This window comes from Buteo buteo, chromosome 5 (genome assembly GCF_964188355.1).
Source record: "Buteo buteo chromosome 5, bButBut1.hap1.1, whole genome shotgun sequence".
NCBI classification, from domain to species: Eukaryota; Metazoa; Chordata; class Aves; order Accipitriformes; family Accipitridae; genus Buteo; species Buteo buteo.
The window spans coordinates 48873616-48901353 of NC_134175.1; the positions used below are offsets into that span (position 1 = coordinate 48873616).

The 27738-nt window shown below is 38.2% G+C and overlaps 1 protein-coding gene across 1 annotated transcript in view; it reads right to left on the reverse strand.

Annotated features, from left to right (window-relative positions):
* LRP1B (LDL receptor related protein 1B) overlaps positions 1 to 25842 on the reverse strand; it is a 576780-nt gene extending 550938 nt beyond the window's left edge. The window contains exons 1-2 of the mRNA XM_075027025.1: positions 25794 to 25842; positions 25506 to 25631 (exon numbers count right to left, since the gene is read on the reverse strand). Of these exons, the coding sequence (XP_074883126.1) occupies positions 25506 to 25631; positions 25794 to 25842 (175 nt within the window). The remainder of the gene's footprint in view (positions 1 to 25505; positions 25632 to 25793) is intronic.
* Positions 25843 to 27738: the final 1896 nt, after the last annotated feature.

Below are 27738 nucleotides of genomic sequence, written 5' to 3' on the forward strand. Positions count from 1 at the left end.
ACAGTCTTTCACGGCATCAAGAAAATGATCGCTTAAAAAAAAAAACCACCCTTCAAACGCTTAGAATTTGTAAATGTACTGTAAGTATCATCACAAGTATAGTGCATAGAGTTAAATGCACGTTTACCTTGTTGTCGTTTCTTTTTGTATCTTAATCTATTAGATATGATCATGATTACAACAAAATTACAACGAAGTGTTATGGCAAATGCTACTAAAAAGCCACAGCAATATGAAGGGTCAGCCACAGTAATTGTAAAGAGTTCATACCATATGTAAAGAATCTAGTCCCATATATTTTGTTAAATTATTCCAATAGGACAACTGAAAATGCATTGTGGTCAAAGGAATTGACCTCACAATCCAAGTTTTCTGATGACAATCACTCTCTTTCCCAGTCCTCCCTTTTCACATACAGAATTAATTTGGATGCTTTACATAAAGATGCTCTACCAACTCACTTATAAACATGCTGCACTTTGATGTTCTTCTCTATGTACTTAGGGCTGATGGGTAAGCATCTTCCTCCAATTTATTGCCCCCCAAAAGTTTGGGGGTTCCCCCCTTTTTAGATCAAAACACAATATTAAAAAAACCTGTCAATTATGGTTAAGTACCTGGCATTATTTTCCTAATTATTTTCCACAAGACTTCAACAACTTGTAGCCTCATACCACTGCTATTAATCAGTCATGATACCAACTTAAAAATTTGTATGTAAAATTGATTTCTATAGATACCAGAGCTGCCAGCTAACTAAAGGTTATCCACACCATTTCCCACAAAAACACATTTTTGGTTCCTTAACCAAATACTGCAAATCCTGCTTGTGCTTTTTCTCTCTAATAAAGAGCAATTATCTTGGCATAAGGTAGGCATCTTTGGTAGGAAACAGACTTAAAAGGCTTGGAAAGATCAGTTTTCTGCATTCACAGCCCTAACTTAATGCTGGACAGAAGATTTTTTTCTTTCAACTCCCTCCCAAAGCCATGTTCTTTTTTTCCCCTCTTTTTTTAGTCTCTGGAGTATCCTCCCATTTCAGCATCCTGTTCTTTTTATACCTCCTTTTATTTTTTGGAGGGGGGGGGGTGGGGGGGGGGGGAAGAAAAGAAATAGCTATGCAGCAGTGGAATTTCAACAGCTACTAAGCACATGAAAGGAAAGAAATAGCAAGCAACAAGCCAAAAGTGAAAGAGTTTTAGTATTTGGCTCCCCAGCTACTCAGGACCAACTGATGTTTGCCGTTGGGTGGAAGAGCAAGAATTTGCCGCAGCGGTCAGTGGCAATAGGGAGCCCGAAGCCATCCATTCCCTTCGAGATGTTCAACAGCCACAGGGAGCTCGCTGACATGAAATCTTGGCAGAAGCTATAGAGGCAGCTCGGGAGTCCCATACAAGCTACACAATTGCTCATTTGCCTCCCTTGTCTGAGCTCAATATCGCTCGCCCAGTGCAGTATTACTCTTCTCTACGGGAATGCTGAGAACTTTCACTGTTCAAAGGCAGTGATCGACACGAAGGTCAGCTTCTTGTCTAACACACCCTTATTAAAATGAAACTTAGTGTTCACTTTCTCTGACTTTTCATGGGATGGACAGGGACTTTATGCATTATTTAATAGGAATTTTAGAATGAAACAGTAACTCCCCAAGGCTCTTCCAAAAAGTACAGGAGATTAAGGAAACAGCAGACTAAAGCTGGAGGTGCTAAAAGTGCCTTTCACAAAAAACAGCAGGCTTTATATCTGTCTGCACTGTTGTTCAGAGAAACAAAATTTCTGATGTATTTTCCATTCTATTACATAGTTTTTGTGTGTACTTTCCTATGTAATTAAGAGATCCAAAAGCACTGTGTCACTGGTTTCAATAGAATTTAGTTCAAAACCATTCTTGGCCAAAATACCCATTATATACCTAATAAAAATATTCTGCCTTCTATGCTACAACATACTGTAAACAATGAGTAGCTATAATTAGCAGGTGAAAGTCTAGACATGACTTAAAATTAATGTTTGGTTAACATGGCACTGTAGCTTTAGATGATGTATCACTTCACATGTATTGTAGTAACTATTGTTACAAAAATTCTGTACCAATCAATTTAAAATAACCTTGTAAAGTTTAATTGCTATCTAACACGAGTAATGAATTGAACAAGTGTCAGATCCTAGTAAATGTGTCTTTTATCATAAATCAGTATTTCACATACAATAATTATCCCATTAATGCCAAATGAAATGCTTATTGAGTGTATTTAGCATGCACTGTAAGTGGTTGAAATGACCAGGTAAATGTAATAATTTCCTGACAGACATAGGGGTTTTTTTAAAAAACTAAAAAAAAAAAAAAAAAAAAAAAAAAATCACTTTGAAATGCAAATTATACTTGTTAAATAAAAGCACTATAAAGAAAATAATTTGCAATAGAAGCAAAGGCATAGTGTCCAAGTTCTCTTTAACAGTTTCTGAGTCTAATAAATAAAAAACACAGTAGTAACCTCCAGTATCTTCCTAAAATAAGAAGGCTCTATGCTTCATTTGGTTTTAGGTCTGTCTTATAAGATAAAGAATGGAGAACAAGTTGTTGACAATTTACCTAACTTAACACATCCCAGACATGCCAAGTATGCTGTAACAAATAGCTTCAACTACCTTCTGCTCATCTTTTTGTTATAGGACACAACAAAGGGATTTGTAGATTAAGTCTTCAACTTTATTTGTGATACTTCACGGAATAAAGCTGAAAAGGGCACTTAAGAGTGAAAAATACAATTAAAAGGTAAACAAATGTCAAAACTATATTTTACATTGAAAATACCTAAGGTTTTAGAAGAGTCTTTAAAGAAAGCTCAATATTGTTATGATCACTGAGCAATGCCACAAATAATTTCGATCGTCTTGCTTTCTTTCTGAAATATGTTTTTATAGATCCTGTCCACATGAGAAACACACATGTAAGTACACTACCGTCTCAGTCTGGTACACTGAGGGAAGAAGTCCTTTGCTGTCATATATAAGAGGAAACTAAGATAAACATACAACCGTACCAATAAGACAATTCAATATGCTCTGCACAGCACTGCTCTAACACTCCTCATGCTCAAACACAAAAGGTCCCACGGTCAGATTAAAGGGACGCCACCAAACCTTCAGTCTCCTCTTCCCTTTTCATTCCTAAGCTCAAATCCATTACATGTTTTTCTTGTGTAGGTTTCAAAATGAGAACTCATCTTCACGTTCTTCTCTTTTGGTAAATCACTATGGCATGAGTCTCACATCTTTTTGAATCAGTTTGCCTGCAGGCCACCACAAAGGCTGCAACAGCGTCTTTTAATAATTTTATGCTGCCCGTGATCAGTGAAAGAAATGCATGCATCTATATTTGCTACCTTGGAAATAAAATATTTTCCAAAAATCTTAGAAAAGCTTAAGAGTGTGCCTCCTGGTTTGTTAGCAATTTATGTGCACCAGTAACAACCATTATCATTAAATCATAACCATTAACCGTTAACACTAAATGCTCCTTATCCTCATCCTCTGTAACAGGTTAACCAATCATGCATCATGAAATAAAAAAGTTTTTTCAACTCTTTCGATATATTTCGCACAATATATCATGTAGGTCACCTCATGTTGTGAGGCACCTTTTACCCGATATAGAGAGTAAGGAGTTGTCCAAGTTAGTAGGCAGATTAATTTACTTCACCTGTTACAAACTCGAGGTGTTTCCCCAACCATCTCATTAAAGCAGTGGTTCTTAGCTGACAGTTTTAACAACCCCATATCCCCAAAACTGTCATATGAATCTTGAAGTAAATAATGATTACAAGAGAGAAAGAAATATGTGGACTGGAATATTAGTGAATAAAGTTCACTAAACGGTGACTGAATTCCTAATACGATCGATAGTTTAATTATCATATCATTCTGTCATTAACATGACAGAAGCCTGGCAGTTGTTTCAAAGCCATCATCTAACAAACTGCTGATCCAGAATCAACACAGATTTGAAATCCAGACAAAGAAACCCAACGTGTTTACGTAAACCTGTAAACAAATATAGATGGGATAGATGCCCACCTGTCAAATATGAAGTCACCATAGGCTCTACTTTTGCCCACTATTCCTGACATTCAATATACTTTGTTCTTGTCTTGTATGTGTTTAGAACATGTTGAATACTTGAATTGTATTGCATTGAATACTTGAATATTTGAATTATAGGCCAATTTATAAGGTAAGTATCACTGTAACCTTTTAATTTGAAGTGCAAAATAAAGACACTTATTAGAAAAAAAATTGACCAACTGTTTTACTAGTTCTGTTTATTAAATTTTCAAGAAAAAAAAAAAACAAAACACCACCACCACCACCCTGCCTTAAAGAGTAGTACTGCTTACAGCAACAGTATAGGAGCAAGGTACATTTGCACAAGGAACCTGTGCAAGGAATGGAAATAGTCCCCATTTGTCTAGCCAAGCGCATGTTTTCAATGCTGCTTTTCCCTGTCTTGGTTCATAGAATTCAGTGCTTTCTTGGTAGTTATGCTGCTGACTGAGGCTGTGGGTACAGACAATCAAATAGTACCTTTTTTTACAATCCCCAAATATGGAATTTGTTCAAACAATTAAGTGATTGTGACTTACTTGCAAAATAACTGGTCACCAAGAGATACAGCCATTCTCAAAGCTACTAGTCTGCTAATTCAAGCTCAGAAACTGTTTTAACCTCAGTTGTAGCCCAGCTTCTCTAACTCCCACACATAGCAACACCACAAGTTTCACACCATGTTTTCTTGTTGGTGTTCTATTAGAAGTACGCTAACACGCCACTCAAAGCATCCTTTGTTTCTCTACCCACAATGTTCACTATGTACTTCACTTGTGGTACCATTATAAACCTTCTTCAGAGTAACCTACCACTAGAAGAGATATTTTTTTGTACGTATATATGTCTCTCTGTGTATGTGTGTATGTCAACCTTTATCTGAATTATCGCCTTTAAAAAAAAAAGGCAAAATGCTCTATCTTTTAGCTATATCTACAATGTGATATCTGTGACATCTATTAACAGACAGAACTCCACACAGGTTATGCAGCTATATTTTTTTTTAATGTGAGATGATTTTCATATATGTAGATCTTCTCCAGTAGATATTTATCAAGTGCCAATGGGCTGATAAACTGATAACACTATTCACCACAAAAGCTGATGCTATTCTTTATTTGACCTTACTATTTAAAAAAAAAAAGAAAGAAAAAAAAAAACCAATCTTTTTCATTCACTATTGAACAGAGACAATCCTGGAAATAATAAAACATAATATATTTTTATCTTTAAAATTTCTCTTCTGGATAGATCTATATTCTTTATGTGCCTCTTTGCATTTTAAAACCAAGCAAAGGTTATTTTATTGCACCTATTTACGTTTCTTATTTTCTATTCATGTTACAACATGTTTCACAGATTGAAGCTGAAAATCATTACTAAAGATAGGTTTAAAACATTTTTTATTCTCTCACAATTCCTGGAACTTTTCAGAGCAGCCTTAGCATGCTAGAATCTGTATATTTAAAACTCTCTGGGAAGAATGTGAAAGTGGCTGTTATTTTATGCCAAAGCTAATATTGCAATATACTGGTCACATTTTTAGGGCCACACCTAAACAACCTTTCTTCAGATCCTTCATGGCTGAGTGATTAAAGAATAACATTCCTATCTCTATAACTTTTTTTCAATGGCAAGGCTGAAATAGAGCCCATTACAGACTATGCTGTCTCTTAAAATATGGGGTGAAAATTCTGTTAAAAAAGAAAAAAGTTTCCAGTTAACTCACATTAGAAAAACAAACCATGAAACTCAAGGACTACTGCATTCCATTTAAGCATGAAAACAACAGTGAGCTGTATTTCCCCTGTGTTACAGAGTACAGAAAGAAAGTAGAAACATGGAAGACATTCAAAGTAACGCAGACTGAAATGAGGAATGACACTCCTCCTGAGTGAATTAGCCCTTAAATAATAAATAAATTAAAAAATGCCAAACTTAGGGACTACAGTTCACATGGATGGACAGCACTGATTAACATGTTGGAGGTGAACCAACATTAAACCAAGCTACGCTGAGTGCAAGGCAAAGCCTGTGTGCCCCCAGCCTTATACCTGTATGTGTAACCAAGGAATACAGCCACCCCTCATCTCAAGGCAACCTCCACTTGAGTGGGGGTCCATGCAGCACTAGCACCAATTCCTCCAGAGACAGGCTCATGTTTTATCATATTTCCACCACTCAAAGCATTGCCCTGGAGCAAGCAGTTGCCCTGGCATGCAGAGGCAGTCTGACAATCAGGTTAAACCCACGAAAGGGCAGACAGCTGAGGCTGCCCAAAAAAGAGGTGAAAGAACTGAAATTGTATCATTTTGCAAGAGTTTGCACGGCAAAGATCATGGAATCACCTCCTCAGAAGACAAATTCTTCACAGAAGTAACAGGTGATATTACAACACAAATTGAATAGACTATTAGCCTTCAGCAAATAGGGTATTTATTGTTTTTAAATTGTACAGTAGCACTCGAGCCACAATGATATCTATACTGCATATCAAACTGCAAGAATAAGAAAGTAGTGAGCTAAAACTGAGGACTTAGAGTGATCTTGTATGCCCTGAGGGAGTATGAGATCTAAAGAGATGCACACATAAAGTAAATAAGATACAATGATACTGGGGGAATAATGCCAACTGAGTCAGCAATATGAAAAAGCTACTGTTCAGAAACATCCAACAGATACCAGACTCCAATCTCAACAAAACTGAAGGGATTTAATTAAAAGAGGGAACAATCCTGAAACAAGAGTAAGCACAGAGCTAAGAACACCTCCAAGAAAAGCACTGACCCGTCCTTTTACAGTACCATGGCCGGAAAGCAGCATACATACCTCCACACACAGCACTCAAAACAAGCTGGCATACACCAGAAAGCTATACCATCATTTTATATTTTTGTCTTCAGAAGTTTTCCTCAGAGAGTAAGCTGAAACATCAACATATCAGTATTAAAAATTCCTATTTTCTTCCTGCAGCTTTTAAGTTGTAGATATTAACAAAGATGAAATGCTTATCTATTCAAATATAAGTATAGTCACATATTCAAATACCTGACCTTAGCTCATTCATGTAAAAGCAAAATGTGTTGTTTTGATATTTACAAGATGCCAGAATTAGCTGCACTTCACAATCAGCCTCATATCATCCTTGCTAAAACAGCCTTGCAAAAGCTGCTCGGGGGGGGGTGAAAACAAAACAGTTACCAGCAGAGGATTTACAAACCTAACTTCAAAAACACTGAACTGAGCACTTGAGCTCTGTAGACAAAGGATTCACAAAGCCCAAACTGCAAACAGACTCTGCATTTACGTAAAAACTTTACCAACACCAGCTAAAAAGCAGCCTGTGATTGCCAGAGCTGCTGCGGAGGATGAAATCTGCTACCCAGGTGGCAACAGAGGGTGCACATAGATTACTGAGAAATCATTAGTTTGCACAAGCCACATCCCTCCTGATCTGACCATACACCATTACATTTATCTGGCAAAGTATGAGACACAGAACCATTACTTTGAGATGTTTTGGCCACGTACAACTGCTGTTATACGGTTTATTAGTGAGCCACACTGAGCACTCAGAGCTTAGGCACTGAGCAAAGCAGACATCCATGCAAAAGAGACCAGTTTTAACTAATGTCTGAGTAGTCAACAATAACAAGTAGTGGCAACACAGTAAGCACTGCAGTGGCATCAATGACTGGCTGTGCTGTGGGTGGCTGGAGGAGGCCCTAACAGCTACCAGAAAAAACAGCTACACTGTTTTATGAGTTTATTTTGTTAAACATCTCTCGCTAACGCACCACCGTAAGGTCCTGCACAGCCTTCAAGGATTTCTAATTTTTTATTTTATTCACTCTTTATTCCAGCAACAAAGATTCTGCGTGCTGTTAGAGGAATATTAATGATGCAGGAGACCCAACCCTGAACCCTGTGAAAGCCATTACAGTTCGCCGAGAGTAACTGGGCTGATGCCAGCTCAGTTTATTATATCGCCTTTGTTTGTTTCCCTGAAAACATGATGCTACAGTGAACCGGGGGATGTTAATGTATTTCCATGCCATGCTGCATTTGTTTTTATTGCCAGAACTCTGTCCTTAATACAGCTGATACCTTCTACAAGGCTAAGACATCTTAATGAGCTCAGCACAACCATGCACAGAGACCTACACCAAAGATCACTGCCTTGTGAGCAGTTTATTGGGGCAGGCACGGATCACTGTCCAAATATTACTGCTAGCTGCAGACTAACTAATGCAGTTTTAACAAGCTAAGAACATCTTGCTAAAATGAACCTGTCATTATAAATAAGTGACAGTAAAATGGGCACATGGTGTAATACGTTTACCAAGGCCATCACACGGTGATAGGAATTAGCTTTGGTACTTGGCATGCTTCTACGCTGATAATGGTTGGGATTTTTGCATATACTTTTTATTCTGGCAATTTCAGTTGCTAAAAGAGATCTTACAGTCTACTTGATACATATATTTGATATAAGACAAAATCCTTTCAACATCCCAGTATCATTAAATTGTACCACTAATAAGCCTGTGCCTGAGAAGGAGTCCTGCCTACCCCTGTGCACTGACACAGCATTACCCCAGGCAAACCCTCTGATCTCAGCCTTTAAAAGTACATACAGTACCACCGCTACTCTACTGACCTGGAGCGCTACAGACGGTTCATGTACATATATAGCTTTAATCAAGATAGTAAGATGTGCTTCCTGAGAGATGGGATTCAGTCTCAGTCCAGTGTTGCACCAGGGTAGCGCAAGATCTGCTTTCGGGCTTAAACTCAACCCATGCGCTTACCCATGCATTTACAAGTATGGGGCTCCTTACGTGCTATATACAATCAAAAGTAGAATTGTTACAGAAACATAAACCCACACCCGCACATTTATGAGAATGTTATTTTGCACTGCTCTGAGAATAGAAAGAAATCTTTAAATTCAAACATAAATAAAAGTACGACTGATGTAGTGCTCCCCTGCAAAGCTAGAAAAATACAAACAGCTCAATCACAAAACGGAGATCCCCAGCAGAGACAGCTACATACAAGCACCTTAAGTCCTACACCTTCTGCTCTGATTAACTTTTCACATCGATTTTCCAAGCACTAGGAATTTTTTTAGTAAGTTACAAACCCCTTCCAATGACAGTAATACACACAAGGAGTCCAAATCTCGATTAAAAAAAATGAAAGTTTGAGTTAATTATGGGCACTGCATCACTGCTTTTCCTACACAGTTGACTCCTCAGTTGCAGTTTTGTACATCTCCTAGCATTCTTCTCCACAATGGAAAAGGAACATTCCCCTTGACTGTGCATGAAGATTTTCAGCTACTTACTGTCATACAAAAATCAGACTGAAAAAAGTAAAATTCTCTTCAAGATTCTCACAGTATTTTTATGCATTCAAAATTGTAAGCCTGCTGGCAACTAAAATGTGGTCACAAATACAGCGGAGGAATACAGAATAAACACACCATGATTTATGTTATGTTTTACCACAGAAAAGCAACTGAGCTGTCTGGATGACTGTAATTTTCTCCTCCTTCCTAGGCTTGGATCACTCCCAATTAGAGCAAAGTATTTCAATTACTTTGAAAATTAATTCCTTTTCAAAAAAAAATTGTACACTGCAGACAGGACCACAAGATAAAGCTGTTTGACTCTAAAAAAAGGAGCTGAAAAGTGCTCAACAATACTCTGTGACTAAGTGTCTGGCAGATCAGGTAGGGGCAGGTGAATCAGGAATGCGAGACTGCACGTGTCGCTGTTTGGCAGCAGTCATTCGTAATCTGGGCTGAGGTGTAAAGGTTGCACAGTTTGCATTGACCTGTGTAGGCTGCTGGAAGACTTGGGAACTGATTAGATCCTGTCGCTTCTCCATCTACAGCTTCCCCTGGCGAGGCCAAGGGCTCCTCAGCCATTTGTCCCACACAGCCTTCCAAGGCTTCTCAAATGGGGCACCTGCAGCAGATCACTGCAACCCGCATTAGCTGTGCTTCCTACAGTACGAAGCCGTGGCTGTGTTATAGATGCTGGCTGTATAACTACTGTGTGCTCTCATCTTTCTGGGTACTGCTTCTGACAGCGGCAAGCCAAAAAACAGAGACCAGGTCTTAAAGGTCAAGGAATATTATATGCGTCATTTCAACCTATCATCAGCTCAAAAACAAGCCAACCACCAAACCTCTCTTTCTTCAAGCTTAGCTTAGTTAAAGTTAACCTTGTTCTAGCTTATTAAGAAACATTTATCTATTTCACATTTTTCCAGTTCTTCTAGGGAAATACAAAAAAGTCAAATAAAACATTTAAATTCATATACATACTTGAACCAAGTATCACCATACTTCATAGAAACAGTAAATTAGCCTGGTCCATTCATGGAGCATCCTTTTTGGTGGCAGACTAAAGAGCAGTGCTATGAAATGGCTTCTTTTAATATTCCTGCTTATCTGTACCATTATTGTGAAAAATGCTCATGAACAATGAAAGCAACACTTGGAGGGCAGCCCTATGCCCAAGTTCAGCACAAGGATTGTGCTCTCCCCTTCACAAGCAAAAAGAGACTGATTATGAATGGTCCTTGTACTGATCTTCTGCACAAGTATGCATTCTACCTTGCTTATATATTAATTCATTCTCCCTCTGAGCAATCTCCCATTTTTCCTGCTTTGGTGACTTGTCCCTGATAAAGCAAGCTGAAAACTGCAGGAGAAATTCTCATTCTTTTTTTAAAAAAAAAAAAAAAAAAAAATCAAATCAGTGGGAGTTTTCCAATTTGGGGCTCGATATTCAGAAGTGTAGATAGAAAGGGTGTTGCATAATATTTTCTGCCAACAATACAAGATGCATTTGTAATAGAAATAATTTGTGGGATATTTCTTTATTGACATTTCAGATAACCAAACACTGTTATATCTTGATCTTAATTATATTTTGTATAATTTGGTATCTGAGCAAAGGTTAAGGACCACACCTGACCCCTTTATAAAGCTGTCAGTAGTGTTTCTTCATAGGTTAGAATCCTGGGGTTGAATACGAAACTTAAGCTGAATTGTTATGGCACAACTGCAACTAAACAGTAGCAAAAGACTCTGGTGCGGGTCAGTACAAAAAGCTCACAAAAAGGGAAAAAAGCACATAGCTAAATATATACCAAGATATAAACTGATAACTTGAACCCCAAATACATAATTTAATCCTGTAGTATATCTTCCCAAATTTCAGCTCTAACCTCTAACAAACGCTCGCCGTGAATGCAGAGTTTTTCTCTGTCACACAACCTACATACAGTTTTCGACAGATAATTCACAACAGCCTGTTCCTGTGGCCTGGACCCAGGAAGCACGGCTAAAAGGCCAGAGACAATATCTTCAAGGACCAAACCTTAATGCACATGGATAGAGAAGGAACCATTCATCACCTAAACTGTTTCAAAGCCAATCCTGTTTCTTAGGCTAGACTCAGTAGCTTGCCCATATAGAGCAAATTTAAAGATCAGAGTTCTTGACATGGTAGATTAGGCTCTTCTTCCACACATTTTGCTTGCTGAGTAATTCGATCATTAACAATCTTTGTGCCAGTTCCAGATAAAAATGTCCTTAATGTCTTTTAAAGGCAGCATTTTTTTCTCTTGAAATTAAAAACTTTTCAGGTTATTTTTATCACAAAAAAATTTCTTGCTGCCAGTACTAATAATATATTAATTATTTAACTGAAATAAATGCATCTGTTAATGTGTTTAATTAAGCATACAAAGCTCTTTATTTGATGTTATTTGTATTTAAGATTTCCTGTTTTCCCTGAAGTATTTATTATCCAAGGCATGATTCTTCTAATCTTAGATATACTCTGGGACTGAAGTACTATTTTATAACAGGATTTCTCAGCTGCTTTTATCATGAATAGATATATTACAAACCATGTTAATGAGCTGTTTAGTATTCATATATTAGACTTTTCCTCATTTTATATGGAAATAATACTATAAAAATTCTAAGAATACTAGTTTTATGTGCATGATAATGATGAGATTCAAAGCAAATAAGAAGGAGGAAATCTGTGGTGGCAGTGAATATGAAATGGATTAGTACATCGTCAATGTGCTTTACATTGGTATAAAATTATTAAGCATGTAATTAAGTAGGATCAATTGCACTGTTTGTTTTTGGGGTAATGTTTTAGCTATTTTAGATGTTTCATCTTTAAGAATTTAATTTCACACTTTAATGATCTTCTTGTAATTTCCTCCTCCTGCTATGAAGTCACATAGTCAAGATACGCATGAAATCCGCTACATATCTAGAAGAGACTAAGGTGGAAGGCCAGGCCAAAGTCTCTGCAAAGGAAGATAAGAACAAGGCAAATTAAATGATTCTGTAAATACAAAAATAGTTCAGTTCAACTGACCTTATTCATCAGACGCATTCAAATCCCTAGGATTGTTAGCAGGAAAGAAATTATATAGTTACTTGCAGCAACTGCAGCTTTGACCTGGCTGACCTCAGAGGCATCTCCAGTGCAGCCAAAGTGAAATGAGATTTGGCGTTGTAGGAGCCTAATGAGTACAACCGTCAGCCTTCAGTACACTTACATCTGCATGCAGGTCACAGAAATAAATAAAAAACTAAAAACCCAGCTTTGGGTAAGGTGGAGAGGGAGAATAGTCTTGAGAACTTACTACTGCGTTACTGAGTAAAAACCCAACTGTGAAAATAAGTCTGCTATTAAACTGAACTGTCTCATTTTGAACAGGGAATTACAAATCAATGAAACAAAATATTTGTTCTTATGGAAAATCCAACATCTGAGTGGGTTTCCTTATTAATTTTATATGCTGGGCAAAGCACACACTGCCCCTGCAGTCCCAGCTCACCGTGTGTTCTCCTGTACAAGACTTCCCAGGGACTGAAAGCAGAGCTATGGCCACCAGCAACACTCCAGACTGAAGGAGAGGAAGAGGTTGGAGACAAATTCATTGAAAGGCAAGACAACAACAGGTGCTATTTCTTTTACTGAAAATATAGTCAGAGAAGATAGATTTCAGTAAGCATAATGTATCTTTATTATTGTACTGAACGGGTATTATGCTACATAACGTCTCTCTTAATAGTAGAGCAGCTATCTATTGTTTATACTATCCATTATTTGTACCCAGTTTTTGTACATGAACTTACCATTGGCTTTAGGTTATGGAACACACTTGTAAACTAAATTACCTCTTGCAACAAGAAGGTAGAAAACCAAAGATGGCAGCACGTTAGAGATCCACCTTAGACAACTTTAGATTAAATAGTTTAGAAAATTAGCTAAAATATCAAATAGCCCAGTATAGAAGTAGAGCAGAAAAAGTCAGAATGAGTTAGAAAATACCATCTCAATATTCTCTATAGCCTGCGCGTAAAGGCAGTAAGAGACGCTCTTTGTAGCCTTGGCATACTTATGTATGCTTAAGAAGTGAAGCAAAGAGAAGAAACACTTCAGCAGTAATTTTATTGTAAAATGAACAAAACCACAACAAAATTTTTTTTCCCCACCCAGATTTTGTTTCAACACTTAAATAATGAAAAATAACTTTGCCACGTTGTTACTTTGAGCTAACTCGTGTTATTGCAAATACACCATTAACAGCTATACCTTCTAAGAAGCTGTGCTTCTAATGAGGTTATAAATGTCAGATGGTAAAAATTAATTTAGCATTCTCCATGAGGAAATATATACACAAACTTGGCTCCAATCCTATGAACGCCTGTTCTCATGAGTAGAACTAACTCGGAATTATTTCATATTGGGCATACTTTTTTTTCTATATCCAATTTAAGCCCTACTTCTGAGGGCACAGCTCAGTCCTACAAAGTAGATGCACATGGATGTTGATGCATCTTTGAATAATGTAAGATGAAGGCGTTAAGCAATGCAGACTTTAGAATGTTTCATTTGGCACAGTTAAGTTTCACTCATAAGTACTGGGGCGTAAAGTAAGAGCTGCTAAAACATGGACTTTCTGCACTAGATCTGTACATCCATAAGTTAACATAAGGAACTAAATCCTGAAGGATACTTTCTGAAATGAAATCTTTTCCATCATTTCATTTTCTGCTTTATTAAAAGGCTAAAACATAGCACAGTTGAATCCAGGCTGCTGGCTACAGTGAGTTACACACCTTTGTCATAGTTATGCATTATTCTTTGTGAGCAGAGGTTTTTGTCTTGCATTATTTCTTCGTCCATAGCAAAGTGCCCCCCTTTGCTGACTAAAACCACTGTGCATTTTATCGCTAATAACACAGCTAAATTCTTATTTTAAATCACAGCCCTATTTTCAAAAAGAGCAATTTTACTTTTCTTCCAGAAAGCCATCTGCTTGCTAATGAGAGTTGTTTTCATCAGTAATTTTGAGAAGAAAAATGGTTATTACACTTTAGCACTTTTTAAGTGACAAATAAAGAATACCATCCAGCCCACTATTTAAATACACTACATATCTCCCAGTACAGGATCTAGAGGCCAGATGTATTATTATAATTATAAACATTTGTAATGAGTCTCAGTGCAATTGGGGCCCATGGTGAAGTAGCATCACCTCAGATAAAAATCTTTCAACAAGAAATTTCATACATAAGATTGCTGTAAATTATCAATCCCTGCATTATCAAAAATTACCTTTTTATACCAGCAAAGCCAAAAAGGGTTTTGATGATGCTATGTACTTACTTTTTTTCTAAGTATCTTTTTAAATTTTATCAATGCCTAATCAATAGACAATGCTATGATACAGTAATTTCTCTATCTCCCTTTTACCAAAGCTATTCCTGGTAGAGAGTGCAATGACAGCCTAACAATCAATGCTCTCACAATCATCTTGATATTTGGCTGAATTATCCTGCTTAACGTGCATTCCTCATTTCCCAAAATACTCTTTTCCTGATGCTGACTATTGAACAGCAATAGCATGACAAGATAGCAAGAGACAAAGGACTGCTAACAGGAAGATAAAAACTGAGACAGAGAATGAAGGAATAAGAATTAGGACATCAGTGAAAAGGATGAGACCTATGAGAGAGGAAAGGGAATGTGTTTAGGATGATGACAGAAGAAAAATAAAAGAACACAGAGGATGAAAAAGTAGTTTTCACAGTAATTTTAGTAGTTTTGTCAGCAGAACTAAAAAAAGCAAGAAAATAAAAGTGGGAAAATAATTAATAAAGCAACAGTGAGGATTAGGACTAAACAAAAAAATTGTGGGAAAATGCAGAGCTGGAGTGAAAGGGGTAACTCAAGTACAGAAAGCCCTGAAAGAGTTGCAAGGCCATAAATATGAAAGGAAAGAGGAGAAAAGAAAATAAGTAATAAAACTGTTAAGCTGTAAAAGAGAATGCAAATTAAATGGATTACAAATAAACGTGCATAGAAATAGGGGCAAAATCATCATGGAAAAAAGTTCAAATCAGTACACATAAAACTAAATAAAGTACATATCAAACTAAATAAAGAGCTTCTAAAAAAACAAACCAAACAAAAAACCATGCTGGAATCTCACATTTCTGCCCTCCATCACTTGCCTAATGATCAGGTACTGCCCCACTTTTTCAGGCAGACAGACATTTTTTGCCCTAGTGTCTCTTAGAGACTCACTGGTGCAGTTTCTTTCAACCACAGTGCTATTGTTTAGCTCCTCACTGGGGTCTCCTGCGTTGACAGTACCAGAGACACAACCCTCCTGTGAAGCCAGAGGGAACTGCATCTGTACCTGAAAGACGGCCTGCGCCCAAAATGTGATTAACACTGAAACATGTGTCTTATTTGTGACCAAATACTGTCAAGAAGGTTAATGCTGGGGGCGGGGAGTCATTAGGTTAAGCTTAACAGCCAGCACAACCTCATGAAAGAGAAACTGTGCCAAGTCTTTCCATCTCTTCTCTCCACATGTGCACTTTTTGGGGGGTTGTAATTTACAGCTTAGCTATGAAAATAAAATTGCTTTGGCTTAAAAACTTGAAAACAAAGTCTTGGTCAAAGTATGAATTACTTTTATAGGTTTTTCAAAAGATTGATCTTTTCATTTTCTTGTCTTATGAGTACATATCCCATTAGATCTGCTTCTGTGTAGGAAGTGCAATTTTAGCAAGCAATTAATCCATAAATGAGCTGTTTCAGAGTTTTAGGTATTGGGCATCATCCTTCAAAGACTCTATCCTGGCCTTGTATTATACCTACATGTTTCCACAGACCTTAAAAGAGGCTTATTTTGTCAGCAATCATTTAACTGAATTCCCCATGAACCACTTTTGGAAAATCATGCACAAGATAATCAGCCATAGACAAAAAAAAAAAAAAAAAGTATTTCTAATGACCGTGTCACTGAGAGACACAATGACCTTTAAGTCCTTCAATACTGAACTTCTTATTGCATACTTTATTCCAAAAGAAAATATGCAGCTGGAGAGCTACAGAAATTATACCTATTTGAACCTGGACCTTTTGCCAAGGATGCTGAGTTTCTATGCAATAACACCACGTTGATTCCCCATGTGGTTCTCAACTTTCACATAGACCAGAGATTCTGTGATTTTGACATCACACTCCCCCTCCAAATTCATAAATAAATATTTTGAAAAATTTGCGCCATGTGGAAAGGCAAGAAGTCTATTGCTGTATTTTATGTACTCAGATGGTCACATAAACTCTAACACTTTCCTACGTACGAGGGAAAATCTTGTCTAAAGATCTTTTCATACTATGAGCTCACAGCTTTTTAAAAAAAAAAGGAATTTTTTTTTTTAAACTTTTTGTGCACAAGACAGATCTCCTGCTACACATTTGCAAGGCGTGAATCATTGCTAGTAAACCAGAAACGAGCTAGACTTACAAAAACCTACTAGCCAATAATAAAAGTTAATGTAGCTATTTATATTGGTAAGTTGTAAATAATTGTTTAAATATCTGCATATACAACACACTAACTTCAGAACAACAATCAAAATCTATTGCAAAGTCTTCAACTACCTTTTAAGACAATTATGTTTGGCTGAAACAGGATTGGGCGTATGGACTAAGGACAATGTTAAAGAACACTCAGACTGGAAACCAGGGTGGAAATGAATACACCGACTAGAAAATAAACTATTAAAAAAAAAAAAAAAAAATTTTTGAATGCCTTTAGTCTTTCAAATGATTTAAAAAAAAAAGTTAGCAGAAGCGAGTAATCCTATTCTCTGCCAAATTCCGATGCTTACCTGGCTGTAGCACGTCACTTTTGAAACGATCGCTTGAGAAAAAAATATTTTTTTATTCACAGAAATGAAATTTGAGCCCCCTACAAAATGAACGCTGCTGGAAGCCAAGACTCTGTTGCTAACCCTTTACAGATAAGGCAGCAGTGCCCGACAAGTTACCAGGAACAAGACACACTATACTTCTGATACCAGTTGGACAGATTTACACCTTGCTCTTGCAAGATCCTTGTGTTCAGCACAGTGTAAATTTTAGATCCCGGCGCATTATCCTGGCTGACAGAGTATATGATACATAAAATAGGTGTTCAGTGCACCTTTGCATTCCTCCTAATAATCCTCTAGCACTTTGTATCCCTATATAGGCTGTATAAATACAGCCCAAATAATACCGGGATCAGACAGAGACAGCCCTGTGGTGGTCTGACCGCGGCCGGCTGCCAGCTGCCCACCCAGCCGCTCGCTCGCTCCCCTTCCTCAACAGCATGTGGGAGAAAACAAGATGGCTGAGCTCGAGGGTCAAATAAACAGAAGGAGATCACTCACCGGTTACTGTCACAGGCAAAATGCACTCGACTGGGGGAAGATTAATTTAATTCAAAGCCAGGCTGCAGTCCCCGCCAGGAGAACTTGCTCCAGGGCGGGCTCCTCTCCTTCAGGACGCATCCACCCGCTCCTCCATGCTCTCCCCACAGGCCGCAGCGGAACCTCTGCTCCGGCGCCCACAGCACCTCCGCCCCTTCCTCCTCCTCTGACCCGAGGTGTTCACAGGGCTCTTTCTCTCCTCACTCCTCGCTGCCAGGCAGCGTTTTGCCCTTTCTTAAATACGCCTTCCCAGAGCCGCCACCACCATGGCTGACTGGCCCAGTTGCGGCCTTGCCCTGGGGACGCTGCAGAACCGGTCGGAACCGGATGGCACCGGGCAGCCCCAACCTCTCCTCACAGAAGCCCCGGTTGCCAACACCCGGACACGCACAGCTTTTTGGTACGAGTCCAAATAACGTCAGGAAGAAATTTATACCAGGGGCCACAGCTGTATGTTTAGTCGCACCAAGTATTCAAAGTCACTCGCACAAAATGCGTGAACTGGTTTTATTCAGAGAAGGATAAACGCACGTATTCCAGTAATTTGGCAACGTGCTTGTGTCTCAGAAGTAGTATTACTGTCCGTTGGGAAATTATAAAAAAGGAATTGCCTCTAAACGTTCTCTAGGGCCTCAATACCACTGCTTATATGCTAGCTGTGACAGAAAGTAAGTGCAAAAACATAAAGGTTATTCCCTGGCCCAAGACAGGTGCTCCCCTGCACCCAAAGACGGGGTGGCCAGGAGGCAAAAGGAGCAGAATTAGCGGTGAGAAACGTAGGAACATCCCCAAAGTACGAACCCTCTCAGGAAGGTAACTCATCAACCCCAGTCCCAAACACCACAGCGGAACAACTTCAGCTCCTCCAGACCGTCTGCAATGCAGGATTTGTCTCAATGGGGTGCTTTTCTGTAACCTTTCCAAAAGGCTTAGAGGGTATGAGCACCATCAACATTCATCCTTTCCAGACTGTTTGCTCTAATATTCCGTTAACTACCAGGACATCAGCAATCCCATCACACCAGCAAAACGACCTTTCCTGGAGGGGCCAAGCACGACAGTTTTCCCAAATGAAGGAGTAAGGAGTAAAGCAGAGGTCAGGAGCTGAAGCCCAGGTAGCAGTCACGCAGGTGCTCACCATGGGGAAAAGGGGCAGGCAATGGCAAACTATCTGAACAGGATCAAGCACAGCAGACCTGAGAGGTTATATGCCAGAAAGTAGGATGGCAAAAACACCTGCCATAATAAATACATCTTTATACATCGTTTCTTTTACCAGTGGTTACCAACCACAGTAGTTTTGCCAGGGTAAACCGCAAGGCGATCCTCAGTGGGAAGTGTGGGGTTTTTTCAGGTCTGCAAAAATGGTATCAGGAAAGTTAATCCTATTTCAAAACATTCATCTTGCTCTGTCAGAAGCACTTCTTTTCACCAGCTAACATAAAAGCATGGCAATATTGTATTGCTGCATTAAGCATTTAACTTAATTTTATGTAAACTAGCAGCAGTTTCATAAAATTTGCTGACATTTGTCATTTTGTTGCGGTTCATTTCCTACAAGAGCTCTAGAAGTTCAGTTTTATGCTACTGATATGAAAGATCCTGATTCAAAGAGAAAAAGCAAGTATACATTCATCACCCCAAAACAGTTTAAATTAGTATGACCAGTAACACAGTCAAGTATCTTGCTGAAGAATAGGTGTAAGCAGCTGTTTTATGTAGCAGATTCCCTGTTCAATAGTAACTACATCCAGCAAAATTACAGAGTGATAACACGACCACATTTTTCCCCTCATGTCCAGCATTTTCTTCATTTACCTTCAGTCGCCTCATGACAGCTTGTCTTCAATGTATGTAAGTCATTTATTGACCTGGGATTTTCCAAAGCTACTTAAGAGTGGTTTGGGAACCTGGCTTCTATTGAATTTCAATGAATCTTCATAAAAGAAGTCAGAGATTTAGGAAATTTTATCTTTATTGTTTCATACCACAGGAGTAACATGGCATCCAATTATCTTATCCTTTGCTGGTAAAAGAACTACAACTGAGGTACCCAATTAACAATTTTTAAGCTTGTGAAACTAGTCTCACATAATTGGCATCCAGAGAATGAAAGAAGCTATTTTAGCAAACAAAGTGAGACTCGAGCTTTAAACAAGGTATTTCTGGTTGCTGCCTTTCTTTTGCTCCTTCAATGTCAGTTTAATTATCATTATAGGAGATGATATTCCCTCAAAATCCCAGAGAAAGATTATTATCAAAGATAATTTCAACATGTTATGATAAGGCTACATCTACTCAAACTTCTAGAGACAGGGACCATTCAAATTTGATAATTTGCTAATGCAAACTGGGGTTCTTTCAATTCAGTCAACTACAAATAAATTGTGTGTGTGGCATGTATGCAAACAGTCATTCAGCTACCATTTAAGAAAGCTCAAATACAAGAACAATAGTGCCAGGATAACAAAGAAAGTGCAGTTGTGGGCATAAGAGACAGAATTGCAGTCTGGCAGTGCAGCGTGACTTGTTTTCAGAATTTTGATGCTGCTAAAATAACTGAGTGTCAAGTACTTCCATGTCTTGGTAGCAGCAGATCTCATATTGTACTGTGGTTTCTTCCCTCTTGTAAGATATTCATGATATTCAAGCAATACTTAGGGTCACAGATGGTTCTAATGGGTAACTCTGCCGTAGCAAAGAACTGCAGCATTCAACATGCCACAGAATGATATGAAAAGAGCTCAGGGTATACTTGTGCCAGACCTCCAGTCTCTCTTCACAGGGCAAGTATCAGGCAGTGTTATAGCATCTTCCTCTACTTCACAGCTAAGAGACAATAAACCAGCCCTTGCTGGAACTGCTGCTGCACCGAGCATTACAAAAACCAAACACAATCAATGTGTACAGTTCTAGAAAGAAGCTACAGAAAACAAGCAATTTCTTTTCCTGCTCCTTTGTTTCCCCTTGCCTTAGCACAATGCATTCTGACAGAGAGGAGTTTGTGAACTGAGATTAGAAAACGATATGCAAGTCAGAGAAAACCTGGACCTACAAACACACAAAAAAATCCTGAAGTACTAAATGGATGGAGTAATTCGCCAATATACCTTTTGCATTTCAACCCTGTTAGCAGGGGGTTGAGGAGGAAACCAGGTAACAGTACATCAGATCAAATGTCTAGATTTCAGAAGCCATTGATATTCCTTGGGCAACTGCATGGCTTATTTAGAGATGTTATTCAGAGATACAACTGTGGAACGCAACACAAACTGGTACCCCAAAATGACAGTGTTGTAAACTGGATCTTGAGATAGAATTAGTGAAATTCCCTACTTAAGCCCCTATAAAAGTTGCTGAGATAAGCAAATGCTTACAGCTTAAGACCAATACTAGTGGCAAAAAAGGTGAAATAAGCAAAAAAACCAAACCAAAACACCACCACCACTCCACGATAAACAGTATTAAATGGGTATTTCCAGTTACTGAGTGCCTAAAGCAAGCAATAGTGAAAAGACACTAGGCAATACAAAAGGTTGTCACTACTTTTGTTTTTAAACTCTATGCTTTTTAACAGTATATTTGACTTTTGTAACTGTCCCACCAAAACAGTCTGGCAGATGAGTCTGCAGACAGCAATTTTTATTTTATTTTTTTTCTTTTTACAGTAAGGAAGTCCTCTAAACATTTGCATCAACCTCCAGACCAACAGCTATCTGTAAAAGTCAAACATGTCTGGCCAGATTCTGCGGCATCTGAGAGTACTATTGATTTCAAGTGAGCTTGCTGATTTAGCCTACTGAAGAACCTAGCATCATCCGATTAGGTTAAGTAAATTGATTTTTGAATCCTGACTATTTGCAAAAACCTTATGAACAACCTAGAGACTTACCACCCAAGAAAAGGTAGAATTACTTGGTCAAGTGTTTTATTAATACAATTTTTTTAAAATCAATTTTCTCACAAAAAACTTACAAACAGAAAAGCAAAAAAATTTGTTCACTAAATTATTCATTACGAATTACTGAACCAGGTTCTTTGGCACTATAAAAAGCAGCAGCTCTGCTGAGAGCAGAAAGAATTACAGCTGCTAAGAAACAGAGGAGAACACAAGTATAGGTGCCATAGGAATTCACTTCTGGTTTTACAAAGCTATTTGTGAGACCCTTCAGTGGAAGATGGGAAGTAGAAGGGGAACACACTGGTGATGGAAGCTGTCTATCAACTCGGAACAACACAGCCAGTGACAGGACACCTCCATCACACTCACTGAAAACCCATGAAAGCTATGCCTGCATAAAGCCCTGGCCCAACCTTTGCCAACGCAGAGGCTGAATTTAATGATAAATAAGAATGCCACCTTTTTCTCCTTTCTGTCCAAGCCTAGATCTCTTTAGTAATGCTAATAAAGGAACTATATTGTATGATTTCAGGTGAATTCCTGAGGAAATTAGTTGATACAGTCATATCATGTGTGTTTGTATAGCCTAATAACTTTCAGGTTCTATTGCAAAACCTGGTTAAAATGCCACCAGCGGAGAGGCCACAAAGATAATTAGTTCCTAGAAGTTTTCAGCAAATAGATCGTCGAGTGATGAGACTAATAAGACTTTTCATATTCTCACCATGGGTAAGGCTGCAGCATGAGAATTTCTCTCCTTTTATACACCTTGAAATCCCCACAGGAGAGAAGTTAAGAACTTCCACTTGCAGGAAAAGCTTTGATCAATGCTTGCACATTATTAGAACCCAGAAAACCCTATTACTAGGTACAAATCCACAGAAAATCAATCAAACTCCATTTGTTTATGGCTACAGGAACAACTAGCAATATCTGTCAGGCTACACCAAATAATTCATTGTATGTAAGTCAGCAAAGAGCTGACAAATAGAGGCTGCATTCATCTATAAACAAACAGACACATGACTAGGTGCACTAAAACTGGAAGGTGCTGCTGTATCCCTTGCATTAACACAACAGAGCCCACAAATATTTCATAAGAATATTTTTAAGGTAGTTTATAACTCCTTACGGATGCCATGATGCAAAGATGCCATGATGTAAAGTATCAGCAGGAAAATCCAGGAACGTTATATTCAACTCTAACAAGAAACAACTTACCTGATGAACCTGGAGTACATACGCATATTTCAAGAAATACTACATTTGACAGAAAGTTATGCTGACTAAACAAATACAGAACCATCAAGACCAAAACATAACTGTGAGCAAATATGTAAGGAAGCTTCACCCAGCACCCCAGTGCCGTCGCTTGGTTCTCACACAGAGTCCTGGGCTGAGCTGAACTGAAAGCGTGAGACAGGGCACCAGACCCGACACGATTACCATCTCAGCCCATACAGTCAAGTGTGCCCAGGTACCTCATTAACCAGCAGCTCATCAGCAAAGGGCTCTGTAAGCTGTACATGCATAAGGATTCAAACATCTTCCTGCTCTACAACCAGAAAAGCCATGATGCTACCTCCTACCTTTGACTTAGGACAGCTACATCTGCATCCTACAGAAACTGTTAGCATTTGCAAAGGGGAAGGTGTTTCCAAGAGGACCAGGCTGGGTGATGTCAGGAAGAGCGCAGGATTGCTTTCCCACTCCGTCCCCCTTTCTGCAAGCCATCAATAAACTTCAGAGGTTAGGTTTTTAATATGCCGTGACTTTGAATGGCATTACTGAGCACAGATCATATGGTCCAGTACAATAAACATGCAAAGTTCTTGAGAGGAAAACATCTCGGCATCCAGCAAGCTGTTGGATCTGGAACTATGTGCTAAATATCAGGAGGCAAATTAAAAACTGTGTGCGACCATTTTTGTGCTCTTATCACAATATTCATTAGTCAGTAGAAAAACTGCAGATATTAACACTATCCTTGAAAATTATTATATTAGAGAAGACAGTAATCAATCATCAGTGCAGTAATAAATTCTTAACTGTATGCCCTGGTTTCAGCTGGGACACAGTTTATTTTCTTCCTAGTAGGTAGTACAGTGCTGCGTTTTGGATTTGGTATGAGAATAAAGTTGATAACACACTGATGTTTTCAGTTCTTGCTAAGTAGTGCTTATCCTAAGTCAAGGATTTTTCAGTTTCCCATGCTCTGCCAGCAAGGAGGTGCACAAGAAGCTGGGAGGGATCATAGCCAGGACAGGTGACCCCAACTGGCCAAAGTGATATTCCATACCGTAGGATGTCATGCCCAATATATAAACTGGGGGGCAGTTAGCTGGGAGGGGCGATCGCTGCTCAGGGACTGGTTGGGCACCGGTCAGCAGATGGCAAGCAACTGCATTGTGCATCACTTGTCCTTCTTGGGTTTTATTTCTCTCTCTTTTTGTTATCTTCCTTTTCATTACAATTATTGTTATTGTTGTTATTATTTTAATATTATATTTTATGTCAATTACTAAACTGTTCTTATCTCAACCCGTGAGTTTTACTTCCCCTCCCTCCAGCCCCAATTCTCCTCTCCATCCCACTAAGGAAAGAGGGAGGAGTGAGCAAGTGGCTGCATTTTTGCTGGCAGGGGTTAAACCACGACAGTCCTTTCGGCCTCCAACTACAGTATTTTGGTTTTGAGAATCCCAAAGTGTTTCAAAGGCAGTTAATCAGAGCACCCTCACCACAGCCCTGGAGGCAATTTTCGTATCTGTTCCAGAGAACATATGGTGGAGCAGGAAAGTTGCAATCATCGGTGAAATGTTTGCTCAGACAGAACTAGTTTCCAGACATCTTGAATTTCTGTCTCTAATTTTAAAGATTAGACTTCTAAATACTGTCTGATGTTTGATCTTTTCTTTTAGCAGTAAACCACACTTCTAGCCTTCCTGATTGTCAGTATTGCTTTGATACAAAATACATGGTTCTTCTCTTACATTAAGTGATTATCCTCAGGATAAAATCAGGAAATTCCCTCATTTTCCTCAGAACGTAGGAAACAAGGGAACATTAAGATTTAATATCACCTCATCAGTAGTCTACAAGGCTGATAAGAAAAAAGTCTGTAAGGTTGTTACTCCGGTCTTCAGAAGCTCTTAGCCACATTAAAAAAAAACAAGGTCTTTTTACTATAATTAAACATGTTTTATTAAAGCTTTCCCTCATTTTCCTTTCTTTGCTTCTTTCCCCCTCATAGTTTTTACATCTTCTTTCATTCCTCCCTTTGATGTTTGCATGCTTTTCATACTTTTATTGAAAACATTTTGCACTATTCATTTCCACCCCACCTCCCCTCGTTTCAGAGGAATACATTTTTCCTGTGTCTGACTTTGCCTCTGCCCTCTACAGCTCATCGACAGCTCAGCGAGAGCATAGGGAACATATGCTCTGGCGACAGTGTTCATTACAAAGTGGCACATGAACAAAACACCTTCCATCTCTTCCATTTCTTTTGTCTCTCACCTACACAGTGAATGTAACCTGTTCCCCTTGATATGAAGATTTATTCAGGATTTATAAAAAAAAGATGAATCCATCCTTTCAATTATACAGTTAGTGCAACTATAAACGTTACCGTTAAAAGGAAGATAAAATAAGAGTGGCTCCTTCTTTACTTACATGTGTCTAAAGACTCATCTGAATCATCAGGACAATCAGGCTCTCCATCACACAGCCAGTGCTGGGATACACAAGTCACGCGATCACGACACAGAAACTCTCCTACGTCACATAACTGATGTTCTTCTGAAAACGAAAATGGTTTAGAATGCAATGATTAAAAATGAAGAAAAAGAAAGTGGCAGAATGAAAATGAAAAGTGAAAATAAAGTGATTCTGAAATCAGAAATCAAAGCAAACAATAGAAACAATGTGAAGCAATAATTCAATGACATCCAATACCCTTACTTAGGCTGTAGAGCCCTAACATCCAGCTGCCATGTTTCAGTGGGAGCATCCCATAACTGTTCCAAACAGACACAAACAGCATTAGCATAAGTTATCTCTATGAAATAGAATTTTAAGAAATTCTATTTTTCTCTATTTCATCACGAAGTAAATTTGTTCACTAGATAGAAATCAACAAGCTTTAACTTCGTATTTTCAGCAGGGAGGTACCCCATTCTCCCCTCCTGCGCCAGAAAATGTTTTCAAATTGTTGTTTCAAGTAATCAAATTTTCAAGGACATATTTTTGTAAGCAAAGGTCTTTTTGAATAAGCATTTATTTTTTACTATTTTTTCAGGTACTTTTATGTTTTATATAAAAACTATTTTATATTATTTTATATTTCATGCGACAAATTTGCAAACAAAAGATTTGGTTATTTAAGGTCAACACTGAAGCACCTTGAAAACAATGGCCTTAAGAAGAGGGCTATTTTGGAAGGCTGGCACACCCAAACTGTCTGCTGGATTCAACGAAAAAGTCTGATGTCCTCGAGATCAAGAGTTAATTAACTCAAGACTATTCCATCATTAATTAATGTAAAACTATTCTAACATTAATTAAAGCTCACAAAAGCCTCTGTGCAATATACTTTATTCATTTTATCAATATATAAATTACAGTAGTGCCTTCCACAAGGTTACATTGCAGGTCGCCGGGAAAAAGGTTTCTTGATTATTCTTACACTGATACAAGCGAGAAATAACCTCACCGGCATCAATACTGTTACTATGATGTAAAACCAGGTACAAATAAGGAGACAATTAACCCCAATCCCACTTGTAGATCTAGCCATTGGTCTAGTTCATACCAAAAGCCAATGGATACTGTTATTTTTTTCTTATCACTAGCAGCACGCTGTAAGTCGGTGCTCTGTACACCGCTAACTTCAGTGCCTGCTGAACCCAGTTGCTCTCTTGAAAAACCTTTGCTGCTTCAACTTGTGATTAAGTACTTCAACTTTTCAGGAAGCATTACAATATTCATTTCTTAGTCTGATATGTCAGCTCGCAATTAGCACGATAACAAAAAACCACTGTCCCTCAGAACAACTCAGCTGGCCTCCTGAACAAAATATCTATTTTGCAGACACTATATACATATTCTGTTGTCTACTCACTGTAAGATGTGTTTCTAAACGTGCTTGTAAAGCTGACTCTGAGCTTCAAAGGAAAGCTCTTACGGCACAGTTTTTGGGACATTTATGTATTATTAATCTAGGAAATAATGATAGGAACACTTTGTTAAAATTAACCTATCATTTCATATGTGCACACCTCATTTTCAAGGTCACTCTCTAAAACTGTTAATGGCCACATTTTCAAATGAGTCAAAGTTGCAACTATTACGTAGATAAGTTTCACATTGCTTAAACTAGCTACATCAGGGCTCCTGCAACTCTGTAGGAATCAAAGCATTTTTGTTATATTTTAATTCTTTGCCTTTACTTCAACAGCAAAAAGTGCTCAGTCATTTAAGCTGTTTATCTTTGAAAGAAAATGAGTGACTGTATAATTAAAAGTGGAATTTTACATGCACATGGAAGTGGTTTTGCTTAAATCTTTCAGGGAGATGACTGAAGGTCCTGCTTTGATAGTGCTTCTTGAAAAACCACCTTGGAAGTCAGAAAGAGGAAGGGAGTTTGGCAAGTTTGAGCATTTCAAAGATATACAGTAGTATGAGCAAAACCCCTATGAAGATCTGTTTAATATTTATTTTCATAATATTCTTGAAATCCACAATAAATTCCTGTTTCTTTATGGAAACCTTGTACTACAGTGTGAACCGCTGTCTTCTGTGTATTACATGTCTGTCTGTAACAGACCTGGGAATATTAAAATGAGCAGAAAACCAGTTATCTACCATGTCTACTTTTTTATACCACTGAAGAGCAATTATTTCTCAG